The sequence below is a fragment of the Idiotropiscis lumnitzeri genome, chromosome 6 (genome assembly GCF_059441095.1).
Source record: "Idiotropiscis lumnitzeri isolate Australia: NSW breed Sydney's pygmy pipehorse chromosome 6, RoL_Ilum_1.0, whole genome shotgun sequence".
Lineage (NCBI taxonomy): Eukaryota > Metazoa > Chordata > Actinopteri > Syngnathiformes > Syngnathidae > Idiotropiscis > Idiotropiscis lumnitzeri.
The window spans coordinates 9,792,718-9,812,070 of record NC_142396.1 but is presented as its reverse complement, the minus strand read 5'-3'; the positions used below and the strand labels follow the sequence as shown (position 1 = coordinate 9,812,070).

The following is a 19,353-nucleotide window of genomic DNA, read 5'->3' as shown; positions in this document are numbered from 1 at the left end:
GCATCCAAAAGGCTCGTTTCATTCATCGTAACGTGCAGTCGTCCCCGTAACAGCTCGCCATTGTATTTATACAGTGAATCTACATGAACCGTTAAGGATATATATCAATGTAATATGTCTTTATGAAATTGTGACCGTCATTATTGTAAATGCAAATATTTTGACAGGACATAATTAAAATGCACACGACTCACAAAAGGTCAACTTTCGGGATAAAGCTGATATGCACGATAAGATTTCCAGGTGAAACTAATTTGACCTAATCTATATTTTAGAATGCACATTTTCCAGATGTTCAATGTTTTAGTACTTTTTGCACAATTTGCTGTTCGCCAACAAGCTGAATGGTAAAATTCACTACAGGTTGTTGGATCCATGAACATTTCCAATGATGTCGCAATGGCGAGGTAGTGTTGATCAATCTTTTTTTGGTCTTGAGCTCATGATGTCAAAACAAAAACAGTAGACTTAAGAGGACTGCTTAAATATTAATTCTAATTTAACGAGGAAATTTACTGGTCCATTCATGGATGCCGTTTTGCCTCCTTGTTTGGGAAAAGCAAAAAGTGTTAGAACACTGGACATGTGCATTAACAAATTTAGAGGTTAGACCAAAGGGAGAGTTTGCTATTAAAAAAATAATTAAAAAAAAAAATCGTAATTGGTCATATTTGTTAAAACTGTCGGTACAAGCCTGACAATAGTGCATTAACAACATAATCTTTGAGGGAAAAAAAAATCATATACCTCTAATGTATTTTTTAAGAAACCACAGCGCCCGAGGAAAAACAACCAATCAGAGACAAGAGTTCTTACCGACAAGGTGTCAATCATTTGCTGTACCCTCGCGGGCATCCCACTCCCCCACAACCTCGTGCTTACTTGTTTCCTTGAGATTCAGGAGCTTTGCTGAAACTATAGTGGAATAGCCATTTTTTTGCAATTAAAGTTAAAATGCAAGAATATGACTGTTGGAATAAATTTGAAAGTCAATTATCCAGAACCTTTTGTGAGTGGTGTATGTCCGTGACCAAAATTCCCAAGTGAATCACAATATATCCAAGTCATTAAAGTATTTAAAAGCTTGTCGCATGTACATGCCAGTGATGAGAAAATCAAAGCTTGTTCTGGCAAAATGTTAGACACAAAGTAATGCACGGAATTTAGTAAAAGTTGTCATAATTACAGGCCATTTGAAACATTTTTTTTCTCAAATGAAATGTTATCAAAGTAAAACAAAGCAAACACGAACAATTTCAGCATACAGTATTTGCCATTTCGTTTTTTTTTTGGGGAGCGTGTTGCCGCATGGGTGTGTACATGCAACTGGCCTTGGCTTTCACGATGCTCGTATTGCTCAGGTTTTTATTTGCTATAAAATAGTTCATTTTTAATACAATACAGTATAGTATTATTTTATTGTCATAATTCCTACCTACTAAATTACCCACTCAAGAGAACATATTGCTAATCAAGACTTGAAAATTACTTGTGCCTTGCAAATTTTGCTGATAGTTCAAATGTATTTTATAATAAGTGCAATGGAACCTCAGAAGTTGAAATGGGGAAAAATACACATCTGATGCCTCATATTTACACTTTGCTGTTCTTGCCGTTAACGGAGATGAATTTATTTTTACACTTGTACAACAAAGTTACTTCAAAATACCTTTTCTGAAAAAAGCTTTTAGGAGAGCAACAAGTCTATTTCAATTCTGTCCAATATTAATTTTGAACAAAGTTGACCGGCATTTGACCTTATAAGTTCCAATGCAACACTTATAATATCATTATTGGTGTAAAAAAAAAATATAGATTTGAAAAAAGTTTGAACACGACAAAACAACAACAAAAAAATAAGCCAGTAAGATTGTTGCACTGCTCTGTGTTAGTTTGTGTTTTTTCACGATGGAGTGAGGTGAAAAGCAAGCAGATCATTTTGGTCACAATAAGACAACTTTCTGGCCCACTCCGTAAGAAAAACTATTTTCTTTTAAAATATCAGTCAAGAATAAATATATTTTTTCTTTTCGGTTTGCTGGCAGCCCCAAAGTTCAAATTGGGAGGATTCTTTTTCCAAAACGCCATAAATCATTTTGGATTACGCTAAGAAAAAAAAAACATTTACAATCATGAATTTATCCTGTTAAAACAATTCATTGGCTCAGTCTGAACATGTTCAACAAACAATAATAAGAGTCTGTCCACAACAGAAGGACATGGCAAGATCCATTTTTTTTTTTTTAAATGTGGCATTTATAGCGTTTTGGAAAAATCTCTTGATTCTACCCCATGTAATAAGTGCCATTATGCTCCACTACTCTATTGGTTAGTAGCTTCATTGATATGTATAGACTTGATGGTGCATGCAAGCCAGTGGTGAAGTAAGACATCGCCCTCCTGCCTTTGTTTTGGTCCTTTCAAATAAAATAAGAGAAGCTATGGACCCTTAAGCTCGACTCTGCCACGATCACCTACTCACGATTATTTGCTCATAAACATTCAGTAACAATAGATTTAGAACTTTCTTCACGTCATTATTGTAACATTGACGCAGGAACAAAAAGTTACACGACTTAATTGTACTGTCTCAAAAGTTAACATGATTCATTGAAAACGCCAGCGCCTGTCGCTGACACGCACGTACACACAAATACACGACGAAGCACAGGCACTTGGTCGTCTTACCAAAGAGGCCTGTTTCAAGTGCTGTATAATCCTCAGTTTACATGAGAGGAGAGCCAGCGGCGCTGGCGTGAGAACGTCCCATCTTGGCCGGCTGTCAACCCTCGTCCTCCCTCAGCTCGGTGGGCAAGAACTTGTACTGCTGCTGTCGAATCTGAGCCAGCTTCTTCCGGGCTTCCTCCAGCTCGCGCTCCTTCCTCAGCATCTCCTCCTGAGCCGCGATGATCTGAGAGAGATGGGGAATCAATTGACATTTTACAATATTAAATTTTACGCTGAATATTTTATTCTCAAATTGGAATCCGTTTACTGGGACCAAATGTCATATTTTTAAAGTCCAAACAACGTAACTTGCATGCTTTTTGAATGTGGGAGGAAAACGGCGTACTGGGAAAAAAAAAAACACACACACAGGTACGGGGAGAAGTTGCGAACGCCACACAGGAAGGCCGGAGCCAGAATTGAACTGTGAGGCAGGAACGTATTAATCAGTCACCGATAACATTTTTCAACACTTTTGAAAGCTTGATTTGAGTTTAATGCCAATTAAGGATTCAATGCCTTTCAAGACTTTTTTTTTTTTTTTGCAGATTTACGGGGAACCCTGATTAAGCATTCAAATGAAAAAGAGTAGTAGAGTGGCAACTCAATGTTCCTTTGTAATGTTAAATTCTATTGTAGTAAAAGCACTTAAGATAACATAAGTACCAGGGTTTTAATAGTTTCGGCTTTTTCATCATTATTCGTTCTTATTTTGTCTTGAGTTTAGATTTTTAATCCAATTAGTTTTAATTAGTCTTTAGTTGTAGTTTTTTTTTTTTTTTAATTTGATTAGTTTTAGAATTTGTTTTTTTTTGTTTTTTAAATAATGGAATATGACAATTGTAATAATCTACAATTCTCAAACAACTGCTTGACCTTCCTTCTTCTGTACGGATGTATATCCATACCAAAAGCTCTAAAGGATTTAAATTGAGAAGGGTGGAAATGAAAATTGTCATTATAGTTCCACTTAGCTTCCTTTTCCTTTTTTTTTCTTTATAGCATTTTCATTTTTATTTTATTTTGCCAATGAAAATGTTTTTTCCTATTTAAGTTTTAGTTAATTTCCGTTAACTATATACAACCTTGACATCATATCGGTATATCCGAGTACCTGAGCGATGCCTCCAACAAATTTGGTCTTCACCACCACACTGTCGTCCTCCGTCTTGTCGAAAGCTGCTTTCTGAGCCGCCTTCACCAGGTTGTCTGAGGCTCGCTTCACTGCATTGCCAGCAGCCTTTAGGAAGAAGAAGAGAATGTGCCGCAATTAGTATGCACATCTTTTAAGTGGCTCCAAGCATTGTCGCAGAAGGTTCTACCTGAAGTCTCTTCATGGCCTCCGAATCCTGGTCCGCCTTCACCTTGCAGGCCACCAGCAGCTGAGCTGTGGAGGCAGCCACCTGCTTGGCCGAACAGATGAGCTTCTCCTCGCTGGCGTGGCCCTGCACGGACGCGTTGGCCGCCTCGCACAGGTTACTGGTGGCCGCGGCAACCATGCGGGCCTACAGCAAGTGATATCCAAAAAGCTCATACTCGCTTCTGTGGGATCCGTGTTCAGTTCTGACTGGCTTAGAGTAACACAACGATACTCACAGCCGATATGAGTCCTTGTGACCACTGGCCGTCGTCCACTGCGTTGGCGAGATTGGAGCCAACCTGATGTTGACAAAGGGGAAACCAGTGATTCCCAACCGCTGCAATATCGAAACTCACTTAATTGTTCCAAAAATTGATTATTTCCCACGAATAGTATATCTAAAAAAATAAAGTCTATTCTCCTAGATGGCCTCAATATCTGCCTTGGCGCAGTAAGCGTTTGGGAAAACTGGTGTAAATAACAGTCACAACATCTTTTTGAGTGACGTTTGACTGACCTTGCCCTGTGCCACCAGCTCCCTTTGAGCCGCTGATGCAGACTTGACAAGAGCGCTGGTTGCGGCAGCGATGGATTTTGCTGCTTCGAGAATCTGCTCCTCAAAATCCAGCGTCTCGTCAGCCTGCTGGAGGTCAAAGAAGAGAGAAATTAAGACAACGATACATCGCTAGATTGTTTCTCAATACAAACATACAAAAAGGCCTTCTTACAGCCACACAGACTTTGATTTGATCCCCGCGATTATGACTTGTGCAAAGAGCGCAGTGATGGGACATAGCGTGAACTAACCACGATGAGTTCAGGGAGAGTCAAGGAAAGGACACATGATTGCGCACCAAACATCTCCAGAAACACAAAAGGCACAGGTGGCAGGAGACATGGCGGGACACTGTAGGAATATGTTTGATACATAGTTGGACTGAATAACAACCTAATATATCAAACATATCAGACAGAGCCCTGCAGAGAAGTCCTCCAGGTCTACAAAGGCTCTGAGAGGGCTCGGGAGGCAAGGAGACACATGCATGCCGGGGTAGGACAACCAAACCTCCGCATGCCCACCCCCATCCCGGTTAAGGGTGACGGCGGATGAGGAGCGGGAGGAAAGAGGATTAAAAAGGTTTGACAGAAGCGACACTGCGATGAAATTGGAGTTCTATTTTATGGAGTCGTTTGCGCTAGAAATTACACAAGAGTTGCCGCTTTATTAGTTCCGCCTCTGCGCACAATCATTCGGTGAGAGCTAACACACAGATCAATTAGAAGGATTCAAATTAAATTAAAACATTATCTTGAGTCTAAATATAGAGGACAGTCAACAGTAGTTGGGGATTCAATTGGAAAACAACTAGCGCCATTTCCCTCCTAAATTGTCTTTGCATGCATTAAATGAGAGCACTAGAGGGAGGCACTGGCATCTACAAGAGGGAGGAGGCCTTTTACTCGCTAATCTCCTTTCATAGAAAAAAAAAACTGAAAAGAAAAAAAAAAAACAGAGGCCTGATAATAAATGCCCTCGTGGAATTAGAGTATGAGACAGAGCATTACGATTTTTATTAAAAGTGCGTTGACCTAAATATGCCTTCCTTCATATGACTCAGACAGGAGGTTGATCTGACAATTACCAAGTGCACTGGGAGAGGTAAAGGGAGGGCGGAAAGCACAAAGGCGAGATGCAAGAGGGATTAAACTATTCCAAAAACAACACACATAATCATGCTGTTGCACATCACACACAAATAGGATTTAATCGTCTCGCATCTATTTTCTCGACGCAGTTAAAGGGGGGAATACTCAGCATCGTTTTTAAATGAGAAATAAAACAAAAGGAAATAAGTTTAATCAAACGGAGGCCCTCTCTTTGGTTAAAAAAAGAGGTCACGACAGTCCATTGCACCCTTTTAAACTCAGTTCATCTTTAGTTTGCGGACCCCGCAGGGTAATCACGTTTCCTGGCAACGGAGCTCAAAATACAAAAGTCCAAGAAAGTTTACAGCGGACCAGCTGTGCGAGCCGGAACAAAGAAACATTCATCTGCATAGATAGCCAGATAGCAGCACGGAAAGAGAAGACGGTGTCACCTTTTCCTACGATGGAGCAATGCGGCCCCCCGATGATTAATAGCAAAAAGCTGTTTGTGCGCGCGTGTCAGTGAGTGTGGGCGGGAAGGGCCGAGAAGGGCACATCTACCTTGGGCTTGGCTCTGGGCTTCAGCTGCTCCAGTTTCTTGGCCGCAGCTTCAATGGACGCCGCCGCTCCGAGGAGCTCGCTCTCTGCGATGACAGTGGGGTCTTCGGGATCCACGCACTCTGATCCTGAAAGGCACCATCACGTGTTTTTCTTCGACTCCCAAAAGAACGGCTTCCGCCGATTCCCTTTCCTTTCACAACACACTCCAACTGATGCTCGACTTTGCGTGCTTGCTGCAATGCCTCAAAGTTAAATAAGAGGAACTAAAAGAAGCAATTCACTTTTGATGGGCCTTTTTGCAGAGGTCTATAAAACACAGCACTTTGGGAACAGCTTGGTAAGGCAGATGGGAACGTGTTTTCCAAGATTACGTTGAGCTCAGGGGAAATCTGCCCTGCGCCCCACACCACCTTTTCAGCCGTCTACACTCCTCTACCCCCCTTCAGACTCTATGAAAGCTGAGCCGGGGAACAAAACACGCCATAGCGCACTTACCTCCATCTGAGGCAGCAAGGGAAGAAGAGGGGTGAGGGAAAGAGAGAGCACATGGGATGTTAGAAAGATAAAGTAGATAGCCCCAGCGCGTCTCGGTGTACACTCTGAAATCTAATTCTCATTCAGACACAATCTATTACTGCTGTCAAGACGCAGCAGCGCAGCCAACATATTTGTGTCATAACCACAGCTGAGCTTAATTTGGAGCAATTTTCCAGCGCAACCACTGTTTGGTCTAATTTCAATATTCTAATGTGATTGTAGTGACCTGACACAGACGGATTCTGACGTATCGCTCGTGCTCTGTGTGACATTCAGCGATATTATTCATGCGCAGAAGGATTAGCGCTCCTTCAACTTAATCGCTGACATCTCTGCAATCCTGTTTATTAAATTGAATTCATAATGGGAATGTTTCAGCAGATTTGTCTCGCAGTGTTGATAATGTCTCACTGTCATACAGATTCAACTTTAATCGTGGAAACAAAACAGCTTGCATATTAAAGGCCACGATGCTAATCGTGTTGTGTGGGAGCGTGCATGCATACAGTAGCTTCACCTTTCATGGCCTCGGCTGTCTGGATGAGTTCTGTCACACAAGCCGCCACGTGCTTCGAGTGGACGGCCAGTTGATGCTTCTGCTCCGGTGTGGGCCTCAGCAGCACCTGAACACACACGTGCGGTACATATGACTATTATGACGACGAGACTGTGTACTGTTTTGCAAATATATTTTGAATTTTTGAATTTTATTTTTTTTTAATATAATTTATTATTTCAATATGACAGTGTGGACATGTTAAAGGGTAAGTCAAGCCAAAAATGTATTTCCAATAATATGTTCTATGCGGCCCCGCTAGTGTACACATGGTCTTATTAATGGATTTGTGAAAAATGAATTAAACAGCAAAATCCCCCAGTTTTCATCCATCTCAAGGGGAAGCCATGTTGTTATTTGCTATTACATCACAGTGCCAAAAGACTCAGGTAACAACGAATCAAGGCTCAGTTTGCAAATGTCACATGAGCCAACCAGAAAACAGGTGAGACGTAATGGGTCTTTACCTAAACCCTGAGCAACTGATGACATGTTCAATCGGCAGCAAGTGGCAAAATGGCCGCCCACCGAGATGGATAAAAACGGGGGGATTCTTCATTCTTATTCCACAAACACAATATTAATGAGAATGTCGTGTTTAGACAAAAAGTGGCACCTGTAGAACATATTGTAAACAGCATTATGACGTGACTTCCCCTTTATGCGTAACAACATCTAAATAACACAAATAATACGATTAAAATTACGAAACAGAAGTGTATTTATTTACTAGCCACTATTGAAGAGAGAAAATTATGGATTTAAATAAAAAAGAAAAAGAAATTGAATCCTGAATGTAACACAATGCCACTTATCAGCATGGACATCCAAATTTCAACAACAACAAATGTGGCGGTTTCATTCCAACCTGCAGGACTTGTTCCAAAAGGTTGACATATCCCGTGGTACATTCAGAGCCGTACTGCAGGGCCTTGCTTTTCAAGTCCTCGCTCACTTCTGGGTGGTGTGCCGCTTTCTGAATTGTGAGAGAAAATAAAGGATTCTGGGAGTTTCAAGGAGACCAAAATAAATGCCTCCCGGTGGGATGTCACACAGCTCAAAACATCAACAAGGAAATGTGGACACGTTATTTGAAAGCAGAACTAATATTTTACAGCACTTTTCAGCACTTCATTGCTGTGTAATTGTTTTAAAAGAGTAGTTCACGCTTAAGAAAATGCTGGACATGTATTGCATCTGAATTAAAATCTGTATTAAGTAGTATGTGTATATGTGGGGGTGTGTGTGTGTGTGTGCGGGTGTGCGTTTAAGGTCTCATTTGGGTAAGGACCTTGCAGGCTGTCAGCATATCAGAAATGGCTTTGCGACTCAGGTTGGCCGTGGCGATCACGTCTTCTTGCTGAGCAGAGTTGCCCGCTGCCACGGCTTTGGCCGTTGCCATAGTGATGCCCTTTGTCATGCGGATAAACTCCTCAGGTGTGGTGGACTTGTCCGGGACGTCCTTCGACAGGAACACCTGCGATGGACGGGGTCAAACACGAGACAGAGAGGAAATTAAAAAAAAAAAAACACCCACACCCACACACACACAGAGGATAGGCGTAAAAGTGAGAGTTACAAGCGTGCTCTCAAGCTGGTAACACTATGATAAGAATTTGGGGCCATGTAAAATCCTCATCTTGCTCTAACAGTTGGCAGCTTTAGCCCATGATAAGATTCATAAAAGTCCCACAATGCCTATAAAGAATAAAGCCCGATAAAGAGAGCAGCGGAGTTGTTTGGTTCCGAATAATAGACATAAATATCCCTGACCCTCTTTAAGGCCGATTCCGTGCGAGGCGACGTTTGGTCACCACAAAAGAATAGATCCGGCCTGTCAGGCCGTCTTACTGTCAGCTCCTGCTTGATGAACTCAATGGTGGCCTCCAGTGCCCTCGTCCCGCGAGTGGCTTCATCCTCCACTGCCTTCACTGTTTTTAGAAGAGACGTCACGTTGGTGACCATGACCTGTCAAATAAAGCCAGTCAACTGGATAAGGCTTGCAGTCAAACCAGGAGGTGGAGCTCTTCCTCCATAAATACAAAAAGGACATAACATACAAGTACTCACAAAATAATTGGTACACATTTTTTCAAAAGGCGTTATTTCGATTAGAATTGCACATCTGATAAAGACAGAGACAACGCAAAGTAATTCAGTGAGCACGCTAAATCAATACCATAACTTCAATGATACCCGATTTGGAAGAAATGAAATGTTCCTCATGCTGATACATTTTGCACAATGCTCAGGTAATGTGAGCATATAAACGCACAGCAGGACTTTCAGCGGGTCCGATGTTTGGGTTACGGGGGGTGGTGGTCACCATATGCTGAACAGAACCAATCTGTCAGTGGAGCCAAGACCCGCCGGGGTAGCCTTCATTCCATTGAAATTAAAAAGCACGACAAGACATATGCAACACATAAGGCAGGATTGTGCTCGACCGGCCGACACTTATTACCTTAGCGGCGCCTTTTAGCTGATACATGGACGGGTCGTCGGCAGGCTTGCCTGCGGCGCACTTGGTGGCGCTGATGAGTTCGGCCAGAGCCTTGGCCACGTCGCGCACGGCGTTGATCAGAACCACCTGAGGAGATAAAGCTGGGATCAATAAAGCACAACGATGTGAGCTCAGGCTCATCCTGGGGAGAGGACTTCCTTGTGTAGCATTTATCACTCCCGTCCAGTCATGATTTACTGACTAGGAGCGATGAAGTTCTATGTCAATGGCCGATTTGGACTCTTGCCTCACCCATCTTCTTAATTAGTCCGATTTAATTTTGTCATTTTGATCAGGTTGGTCTTTTGTCTGTTTTCTGCCAATCAGCTTCTTAACTACCTCTGTCCTATTTTCTTGACGAGTCTCACCCTATTCAATTCATTCAAGCCGGATTGTTCGTTGTCTCTTGTAATGCCAAACCATGTTTTATTTTTTTGGGGGGGAATGAGTCAGAATTTATTTAGTTCTTTTAACAAGGCTTATCAGTTGTCCATTTCCATAGCGATCAGCTCTTTTTATTCAGGCTTTGTGTTTTAGTAGTTCTTGTAATGAGTTTTTCTCGTTATATGAGCCTACCTATTAGCTCCCTGCCAGTCCGCCAATTGTGTCTCATCTTTACTTGCCAGCCCTTGGGTCATTCATCTGTCTCTGATTGAGTCTAAGTCTTTTTTTTTTTAACCACATTTGCCAGTTGTCTCTTCACTTGCATATTACCTTCCTGTATGTTCTTGTATTTCTCATCTGTCTTGGGACGAATTGAGTGTTTTTTTTCTACCTATGTTTGCTATTTGTCTGTGTCCTTGCCTGAAGGATTTGATTTGAGAGCAGAAAATAAAGGATAGTACATTCACTTTCCGACATTATATTTGTGCAATGATATCAAATGAATTGAATTAAAATGCTTTACAGGTCACCTGTGTCTCGGGGTCCTCAGAGCCCATGCTCGTCGCTCCCAGTTTAACCACCTCGGTGAGCTGAGTGATGGTCTTAGCGGAGGACTGGGCGGCTTGGGCCAACTTCTCCTGGCTGGATGCGGCTCCAGCCACCAGCAGCTTTGTGTCCTCCACCAGGGCCTTGGCTGTCTTCAAAATGCTTTCCCTGGGAGGAGAGTTGCTGTGTGTCACTGTCAGCATCCTCATTACATTCAGGAACAGGCTCTTTGAAGTAAGGGCGAGATTTTTGGTCAGCAACATCAGTTGTCTGTTTACTTCAGGCGCACTGATTCTCCTGAGTGAGTCACTCAACAAAACGGAGAGCTGGCATTTGCAGAGAAAACAACAGCGGATGCAATCTCTTTGTGTGACTCCACTTAAAAATGTGTTCTGTCCTTATTTGTGTGATGAATATGTGTTAAGGTCACAGACACCTGTGGTCAGCAAATGACTCCTCATTCTCAGGGTTCAGTGTTCCTGCCGAGGCGAACATGATGGTCGTGTCCAGGTCAGCGATGATGCCAGAAACGGCACTTGCTGCTGTGATGCATGCCTGGGTGCCTTTGTTTCCCGCCTGCAGCGCTGACAGTACCAATGACACCTGCAACACCAAAAGCATTGCATAACTGCAGAACAATCATAGAACACTTCATTAGACACTTATAATTACTCTCTCACAGTTTAGTCAGTCTAAGACTGTGGCAGAAGAAAAATGCGACTCCATCCATCTGCCCAGCTAACTGTCAATCCATCAATCTATGTGTGGCACATGCATCACTAATTGTATAATTATATATTCTGTAAAAGCTTTCATTTTGTGATCAATGAGCTTTTAAAATTTAGAACTAGTAAAGGGAAAATTCGGTGGTAATATGATTAATGAGTGACTAATATTAACTCATTTACTACCATTGACGGCTTAAGACTTCAATTTTTTTAACTATATATATATATATATATATATAGAGAGAGAGAGAGAGAGAGAGAGAGAGGAGAGAGGAGAGAGAGAGAGAGAGAGAGAGAGAGAGAGAGAGAGAGAGAGAGAGAGAGAGAGAGAGAGAGAGAGAGAGAGAGAGAGAGAGAGAGAGAGAGAGAGAGTTGTGATAGAAGTCACATTGGAGGCTCGCAGGCTGACTGCATTGTCAGCCATTCCGCTGTTCAGGCATTTCTCCTCACCCTCCCTTCTCCGAGGAAGAACATGAAACCTGACGATAGGAGTGATATTTAAATATGGGAATACTTGACGCTGCCATCCGGCATTTTATACAGCACAACAGACCGGTAAACAGGTCCGGAATGAACAAACTAGGGTAAAGCAAGCATGAAGTGGTCCAAAATGTCCAATCTGGCCGTGTGTTTTGATACTTAATCGGCTTAAACATTTTTGAAGGATATCAGATGCCATTGATGTTTGCCCTTTAATTCCTTATACAGACTAACTTATTGAATGCCTGAAAATAAATTTTAAATGGTCTGTTCCTTTAAGATAAGTGTTCCAGTTGGGTAAACTGCACAAGACGGGAGTAAGAAATAGATACAAGGTTAAGCATGCCTTTAATTGGAGCACACTACAATCAAAGCAATTTGCCGAGCCCGAATCGGTAACTAGCAACTCGCAGAAACAACCGAGAGCCTCGAGAGGAACCCTTGAACGAGGCACGAGATTCACAGCAAGTGTGAAACCTCAAATTAATCAAGTAGGGTAAGTGCGTTGAATGAAATCACAGTCTTCTCGTGGAATAGAATTACTAATGTGTAACTGGCATAGCTCATCGTTGTCAGGGTCATCGGAGGGACACAACAAAATTACTATTCAGTACGTCGAGGTGAGAATAGCTTTACTTTCATGACCTGCATTAGCAGTGCGGTAAAATCCTTTATTATCACCCAAAATAACATATCACATTTATATTCTACTAACCTTTTACAAGTTTAAGACCAACTTTATGACTTATTTGTTAGATGATATAAAAAGCAGACAGTTTTACATGAAGCATCATATATTAGCACAATAACAAAGTAAACCATATGCTTTAACTACCAGATTGAGTTTCATTAAATTCGGAGAAGCGTAACATCAGCCCAAGGGGAACCTCTTACTTTTCTCGGCAGATCCAGAAAACCACAGACCAAAAAAACTGTGATCCAATGAATGTGATTGATGAGAACGAAAGCCTGGCATGTTAGAAATTTAGTGTGACAGGTCCTACGTCATCCTTTTGATTGGTTCTTCCGCAGATAGAAACAATGAAAATGGCGATAAAAAGATAAAAGTTTCCTAACCGCAAAGCCGGTAGCTGATTAGCAAACGTGATGTCGTTAAACAAATTCACTTTTTGGAGAATTAACAGTCCATACTGCCCTTTCCCGCCATCAAGCAGCATTCATAGTCAATTTTTTTCCCTTTTTCTAGCAGAGAACAAACACACATCCTCAAAATGCCTCCGTCGACATGACTACACAGCGACTTGAGCCCCCCCCCCGACAGATCAGCGCCGACGGACAGAATCTTGGCGAAAGCACGTGATGTAGTGTGACGTCTCGCCCGGTCCAAGACACAGAACGATATTATCTTGCAGTCTGACAGCACGATTGTCGTCAACGACAAAAAAAAAGTTGCATAGTCTGAGATGGACATGAAGTGGAAAAATTCTGCTGTTTTTTTGTCTTTCTCTTGTCTTGGCCTTATGACAATCAAATATGTCTTATATTCTCGTCATTACGTTGACGTCACACAACCAATAGATGAGCTCGAACACAACTGGAAACAGGAAACTTTCCCCAAAAAATCACAAGAGCGGCATGGACAAACGAGAAACACGAGCGAAAACTGAGCAGGTGTAAGATGATAGCTTTCCAAAATCTGCTCAAATTAATCTTCTCATATACGGGTAGCTTTACCCTATATTATCAATATGAGCGGTAGAAAATATTGCAAGATCCATTGGGCATAAAGGTATCATCTGGACAATCGTGGTACCTTCTCGGTGACAGCTCGCGCACACTCGATGAGCTCCCTTTTGGAGAAGCTGTCTGTGGGGCTGAGTTGCAAGGCACCAGCTTTCTGGACCAGGTAGATACAGCCGTGACCCAGCTCTTGCACGCGTGTTTTGATCTGGAAACCAACCTGAAAGCATAACCAGTTCCCATACAATCAGGTGCTGACCTTTTCTTTTCCACAGCAGATAGAAAGCTAAGTCAAACCGTTTAATTTCTAGACTGGGATACATGGGTGGGTGGGTGCGCTTTTATAAGCATCACTATAGGCTTTCAGACTTGTCAAGGCAATGTGTTGCTATGGAAACCAGCGGGGTTTGCAGCAGCCTGTTATGTACAAGTTACTGATAAGAGCTGTGAGCTTATTAGTGTGATGTTTCCACACATAGCTTTCCTGCAAACAGAGGAAACTTTAAGAAATTACTGTGTGGGTGCTCAGAGTGACAAATGCGGGAGGGGTAGCTTTCACTTTGATCTCAAAGATGGAGAGTCGTATCGCAGAGCAAACATCTGCCTTAATCAGCGTGTGAGCAAACACGTCTGAAAGCATTTGGGGTCCAAACAGCTCCTGATTCAAAAGTGATGATTTCAGAGGAAACTTTCAGAAGCTTCTTTGGAAAGACAGAACATGCCCTCTGACCTCTTCATGCTCTGCCGTGGCTGCAGCGAGGCGTCCTTGGAGTGCAAGTTGGCCATAGTCCACAGTCGCCTGAGAGGCAAGGCCGCCGAGCTCTTCGGGGCAGGTCACTGATTTGGTCATCTAGTCAGAGCGAGAGGGCGCGAATGAGGGTCTTTGAAGCTTACACAGTCATCAAAATGGAAAAGGCACTCACCATCTCCTGTGCCGTGATGGCAATTGCCTTGGAGAACTTCACCATGGTTGTCTGGTAGTCCACAAAGGAACCCTCAGGTTCGGGAGGTGTTCCTTCATCCATCTATGAAGATCAAGCATGTCATTTCTTTCATGAAGACAAATCAAATGATTTATTTCTCAATTTTATAGGCTTCTCTTGTACGGTTTCAACCAGTTTGCTCACTTTTCATATCACTGAAATAAGTGAATGTGTTCAGGAACCGAGCATACACACTCAACTGTCTTCTTAAGTATTTTTTTTTTTTGACATTGTGAATATTATCCTTTACACTGTATGATTGTGCACAAGTGACGTGAAGCTACTTTTAAATCTTGCTAGTGGTTTTTGAAATGGCAAACTCCTCCTTTAATGCAGTGCAGTGTTTCCTAAAAGCGCAAACTATGACCACAAAAGTAAACATATTGATAAATTAATACCTCCGAAGCAGAAGCAGCTAAAATAGACATCTCATTTATGTGCATTAAATTGTGCGGCTATTGCTAATGAAGTGTGCTGTGAGTCTATGGATTGTCAATTATTAACCTCAAAGTCAACACAGTGACATGGCTCCCAGCAGGCGTAAGTAAATGCTAATATCTTGATTTGCCTGAGGATTTTAAATGGTTCATCCATATGAAAAATGAGCGCTCCAGACAAGAACACATTTCGAGCACACCCGCTGTGAAATTACTCGGACAAATGAGGTTGGGAATAAGAGGGGAGACGAAATCCACTTCTCACCCTGCCCATGGCCTCAGCGATGGACTCCACCATGCCCCCGACCATGCCCCCCTCACTGGCCGCCTCATTCAGAGTCACCATGATGTCGTCCACAGCCTCTTTCATCAGCTGGGCAGCCTCGGCGATGGCGTCGTGGGTGTGGGACGCCTGCGGATGTTGATGATTAAAAACAAATATTAGAATACTGTAGTTCTAATTGAGCTAGAGGACGCTGTTTAGGCGCTTTTCCCCGACAATTTCCAGAACGGGCTGTTTCTCTGTTGCTTCACCGTTACAACCGTTACAACTAGTTAACTGGATTGGGGCGGGATCAGCTGAACCGTATGAGCCTCCAAAGCACATTTGCAGTGTGTGGGGTTCTGACACAGATTTCATGAATGGCCGAGTTTGTGGCGATTTTAAATACGAATCGCAGTTGCAAATTATAGCCGATCAAATGCACAGAAGCCATGACACCGAAAAAAATTATTATTGGATTTAAGCTAGAGAGACCACAGTTCCCACCACCAAGACATAAAAATACAGTGTACATATATTGTGATCAATAACAATACCAAACCATATTTTTAATTTCTTATGTACCTGTGGATGAAATGAGTTTGTGGTAAAAACTTTCATGAGGCGTGTGCATTCGGGCCAATCGGTCCATTCAATTAAATGAAAAAATATGGTGAAGTACAGTTGTAAAACATCAGAAAAGGCATTCCCTCCCAGGAAAAGATGGACACGCTTTAAAAGGACGAGGACCGACGGGATGGAGGAAGATTATTTTCATGAATAAGGACGGCGGGACAATGACGGAAGGGTGCTTATGGAGTACGGACCGGCGAAATAGGGTAAAGCGCCCATCTCTGTAAAACACAATATATTTGTACTATAATACACTGCATTTTTTATGACTCGGTGATGACCGGCTTTCTCTGCCGCTTCGCTTAAGTAAACGCTTCACTTGTCAGCCAATCAGATGACAGTGACGTCGCGGCCCTCTGAGGAACGATTCATTAAGTTTCATGGAAAAGCGAGTGACCACACAGCGTTGAACCAGGCTGTTTCGGGGTAGAACCAGTAAAAGAGACATTTCAAGCTGCTCTAATAACTAAGTAATAGAATATAGTGTTTCTCTAATGGACTCAAAAGTTCGAGATTAGGTGAGCAGGACATTTTTAAACACGAGAGAAAATGCAAAGCCTGCCAAACAAAAGTAGTCCACACTGATAAAGGTAAAAATGATACACAAAAGTTACACATCTTGTGTTTACTTCTACTTTGATCCTGTATAAACAGACTTTCTCACACTAAAAACAGACTTGTCCAATTACCCGTAAGTGGATACTGTCCGCATGATTAGAGCAAGGAAGAAGAGCTGCCATACCATGACAGGTCGCAATAAAACTTTGTAACAACTGAGCAACTGACTTACAGCTGCACTTTAGACAGAAAGGACATTCATGGATGAAGAGTATCTTCATCGTCCTCATCCCCTCAGGAGCCTGCTAAAAGACATTTGATGTTGCACGGCAAACACATCCGCGCTTCTCCTGCATATAAAACTCGGAGGCGGACATTTCTGTCTTCTTGGACCACCTCGGGCTCTAAAAGCTCTCTGACATCATGAAAACTGGTTTTATCTGAATAGAAGTGGTCGGTAGATTGATCCAAATAGCGATGACATTGATACCAATGTTGATATTTGTAATGATCGATATCAGGGTTGCCCTTTACATACTTGAGGTTTTGTTTCTCTCCCATACATTTATTATTAAAATAAATACATTTAATGGAATTTCAACAAACGTACTGTCATGCGGCTCCAATTTGATTGAATATAAATACCATTTTGTGTTAATTGTTAACCGAGAGCAGCTAAACAAAAACTTTTGATAACAAAGTCAAGTCGCTTCCATTTACTTAAATTTTGTTGCCCTTCAACTTTGGAAAAAAATCCCTTTTGGTTTTTGACTAATTAATAATTTAAAGGCATAAAAAGAGTGGTCAAACCTTAATTATTAAAAATTAGCAGTTCCATTATCACCAATACTGGCCAGGTATTTACTTAGAATTGATCAACACCAAATCTTGCAGTATCGCACACTGGTTATATTTAACTGTGACTGCGGTTATGGCACAGCAGCATATCCAAAACATGTCAGTCTTGAAACTGCTGATGTACTTTCTTTCATACTGCCAATGTGTGGGATGATTTATATGATATAATTTCTTCTAGAGGTGCAAGAATTAACCGACGAATTGATGATTAAGTTCATCCAAAATTTTCATCCAAATTTTTTAAATGCATTTTAGTTTTGCACCAGTAAATATTCTCTAATTTTTGTAGTCCTCCACGAAAGCAGACTGATCATCTTTGTGTCGAATAAAAATAAAACATTTGCAATTAATTTGGAATACAGACCAAACCAATGAGAAATAATTTGTGCATTTTTTACACTGTCAGCTTGTCATGTTTTTTAAATAAAGGGAATGAACAACATTTTTTACTCGATTATTAAAATAATCATTAATAATAACCATCATTTTTTTTTGTAACCATGCATGTCTGAAAGGATCTCAAACCAGAGTTGCACCTTCTGTTTTTGGCTTGCCATACAGGCGAGGTGGCAGAAAAAGAAACCCGTTAAGAAGAATACAAATATAAATACTTCACGGAAAAAGTGTTTGTTTGTGCCAGAGGGATGCGCAGAATACACACCTGTGCAAATGATCAGAATGGTACCACCACTGCCTCAATTGAGCCAGGAAAAAGCCTGCACATATATTCAGTCGCTATGAACGCAAGGGACTGCTTATTACCTTTGGGTTGCCGCCACCTTCCTTGGCAGCGTAAAGCATCTGCAGGGCAGACTCAGACAGGGTCTTGGTCTGGTCCAGGATGGTCATTTGCTGTTGGTGGTCATGCAGCTTGGAGGCCAGGCCGACTGATGCCACAATAAGTGGATCAAAGTAGCTCGCCAGCTGAGTCACCTAGGTGAAATAAGGTTAGGAGAGTCATCTGGGAAAGGATTGTTGAAAAAGATGGAGCTCTATTTATCTAAATCCATAAGGGATAAAGGGATATATTATCAGAGCTGCACCTTGTGTCCCAGCTGGGCAGCTTCACCCCGGGCGGCTGTGGAGACGGGATCAATCAGATGCCCAATCTCCTGCACGGATGAAGTCAGCTGTTCCTGCAGTGCCTAGTGAGTTACAAAGACAAAGCGAATTATGGTATAAATCACAAACGAAAGACTACAGATCCCATTAAGCTCTTTTGCTCAGACAAGACAGAGCTGATGGGCTGCTTACCTCCATAGAGATATCATCTCTGCAGGGCAGGGTCTGTCCGACTGCAGCCAGGGAGGCTTGCTCAATGTCCCGGATACATTTATTGATACTATCTATAGAGTAATCACACTCTTTCTGTCCTGGTGCCTTGTCCCTTGGGGGGAGAATGTTTGAAAAAAAAATAGGCACTCTTGTTTCATTTCAGTGCAGATAAGTGTTGAATAGCTAATAAATGCATAACAACACAATTCAAGTGAGTTAAAAAAAAACATTTTTTTCTCTTTTTCTTCAAAAGAAGTCTCCGAGTGTAATGTTTAAAAAATGAATAGAAAAAAAATCCAAAGCAGCAAGCACTGGTTTAATAGAACTTTGTTTGTTTAAACCATGAGACAAGTGATGTGTGAAGACCACAAACCGAAGGGCGCTTCACATCGCCTTTTTGGAGTCCTGTCATGGGCATGGTTGCCGAGCAACAGAGGAGTCCAGCTGCCTGTTCTAATAAGCTAACCGGTTAGCGGCTGCGCCATCATAGTCAATCAACACAGTTAACTTCAATTTGAAGTGAATTTCCCCACGCTGCTTTAATATTTATGTAAAGAATAACTTAAGCATCGACTCCAGTCCACCGGTACTGTGCACGGGGGCTGGATAATACAAGG

The 19,353-nt window shown here is 41.9% G+C and overlaps 1 protein-coding gene across 4 annotated transcripts in view; it reads right to left on the bottom strand.

Annotated features, from left to right (window-relative positions):
- Nucleotides 1-623: 623 nt before the first annotated feature.
- tln2b (talin 2b) overlaps nucleotides 624-19,353 on the bottom strand; it is a 100,196-nt gene continuing 81,466 nt past the window's right edge. For 2 of the 4 annotated variants that reach the window (XM_088297846.1, XM_088297847.1), the window contains 20 exons: nucleotides 18,716-18,848; nucleotides 18,505-18,606; nucleotides 18,224-18,394; nucleotides 15,416-15,562; nucleotides 14,654-14,755; nucleotides 14,461-14,580; nucleotides 13,804-13,950; nucleotides 11,258-11,424; nucleotides 10,806-10,989; nucleotides 9,853-9,978; nucleotides 9,240-9,356; nucleotides 8,680-8,865; nucleotides 8,257-8,364; nucleotides 7,350-7,455; nucleotides 6,296-6,420; nucleotides 4,605-4,730; nucleotides 4,324-4,386; nucleotides 4,050-4,232; nucleotides 3,842-3,967; nucleotides 624-2,911 (listed from right to left, as the gene is read on the bottom strand). In XM_088297846.1, coding sequence (XP_088153972.1) covers nucleotides 2,783-2,911; nucleotides 3,842-3,967; nucleotides 4,050-4,232; nucleotides 4,324-4,386; nucleotides 4,605-4,730; nucleotides 6,296-6,420; nucleotides 7,350-7,455; nucleotides 8,257-8,364; nucleotides 8,680-8,865; nucleotides 9,240-9,356; nucleotides 9,853-9,978; nucleotides 10,806-10,989; nucleotides 11,258-11,424; nucleotides 13,804-13,950; nucleotides 14,461-14,580; nucleotides 14,654-14,755; nucleotides 15,416-15,562; nucleotides 18,224-18,394; nucleotides 18,505-18,606; nucleotides 18,716-18,848 — 2,668 coding nt within the window. In that variant the 3' untranslated portion in view covers nucleotides 624-2,782. The other 2 variants (XM_088297848.1, XM_088297849.1) reach the window with 2 other exon arrangements.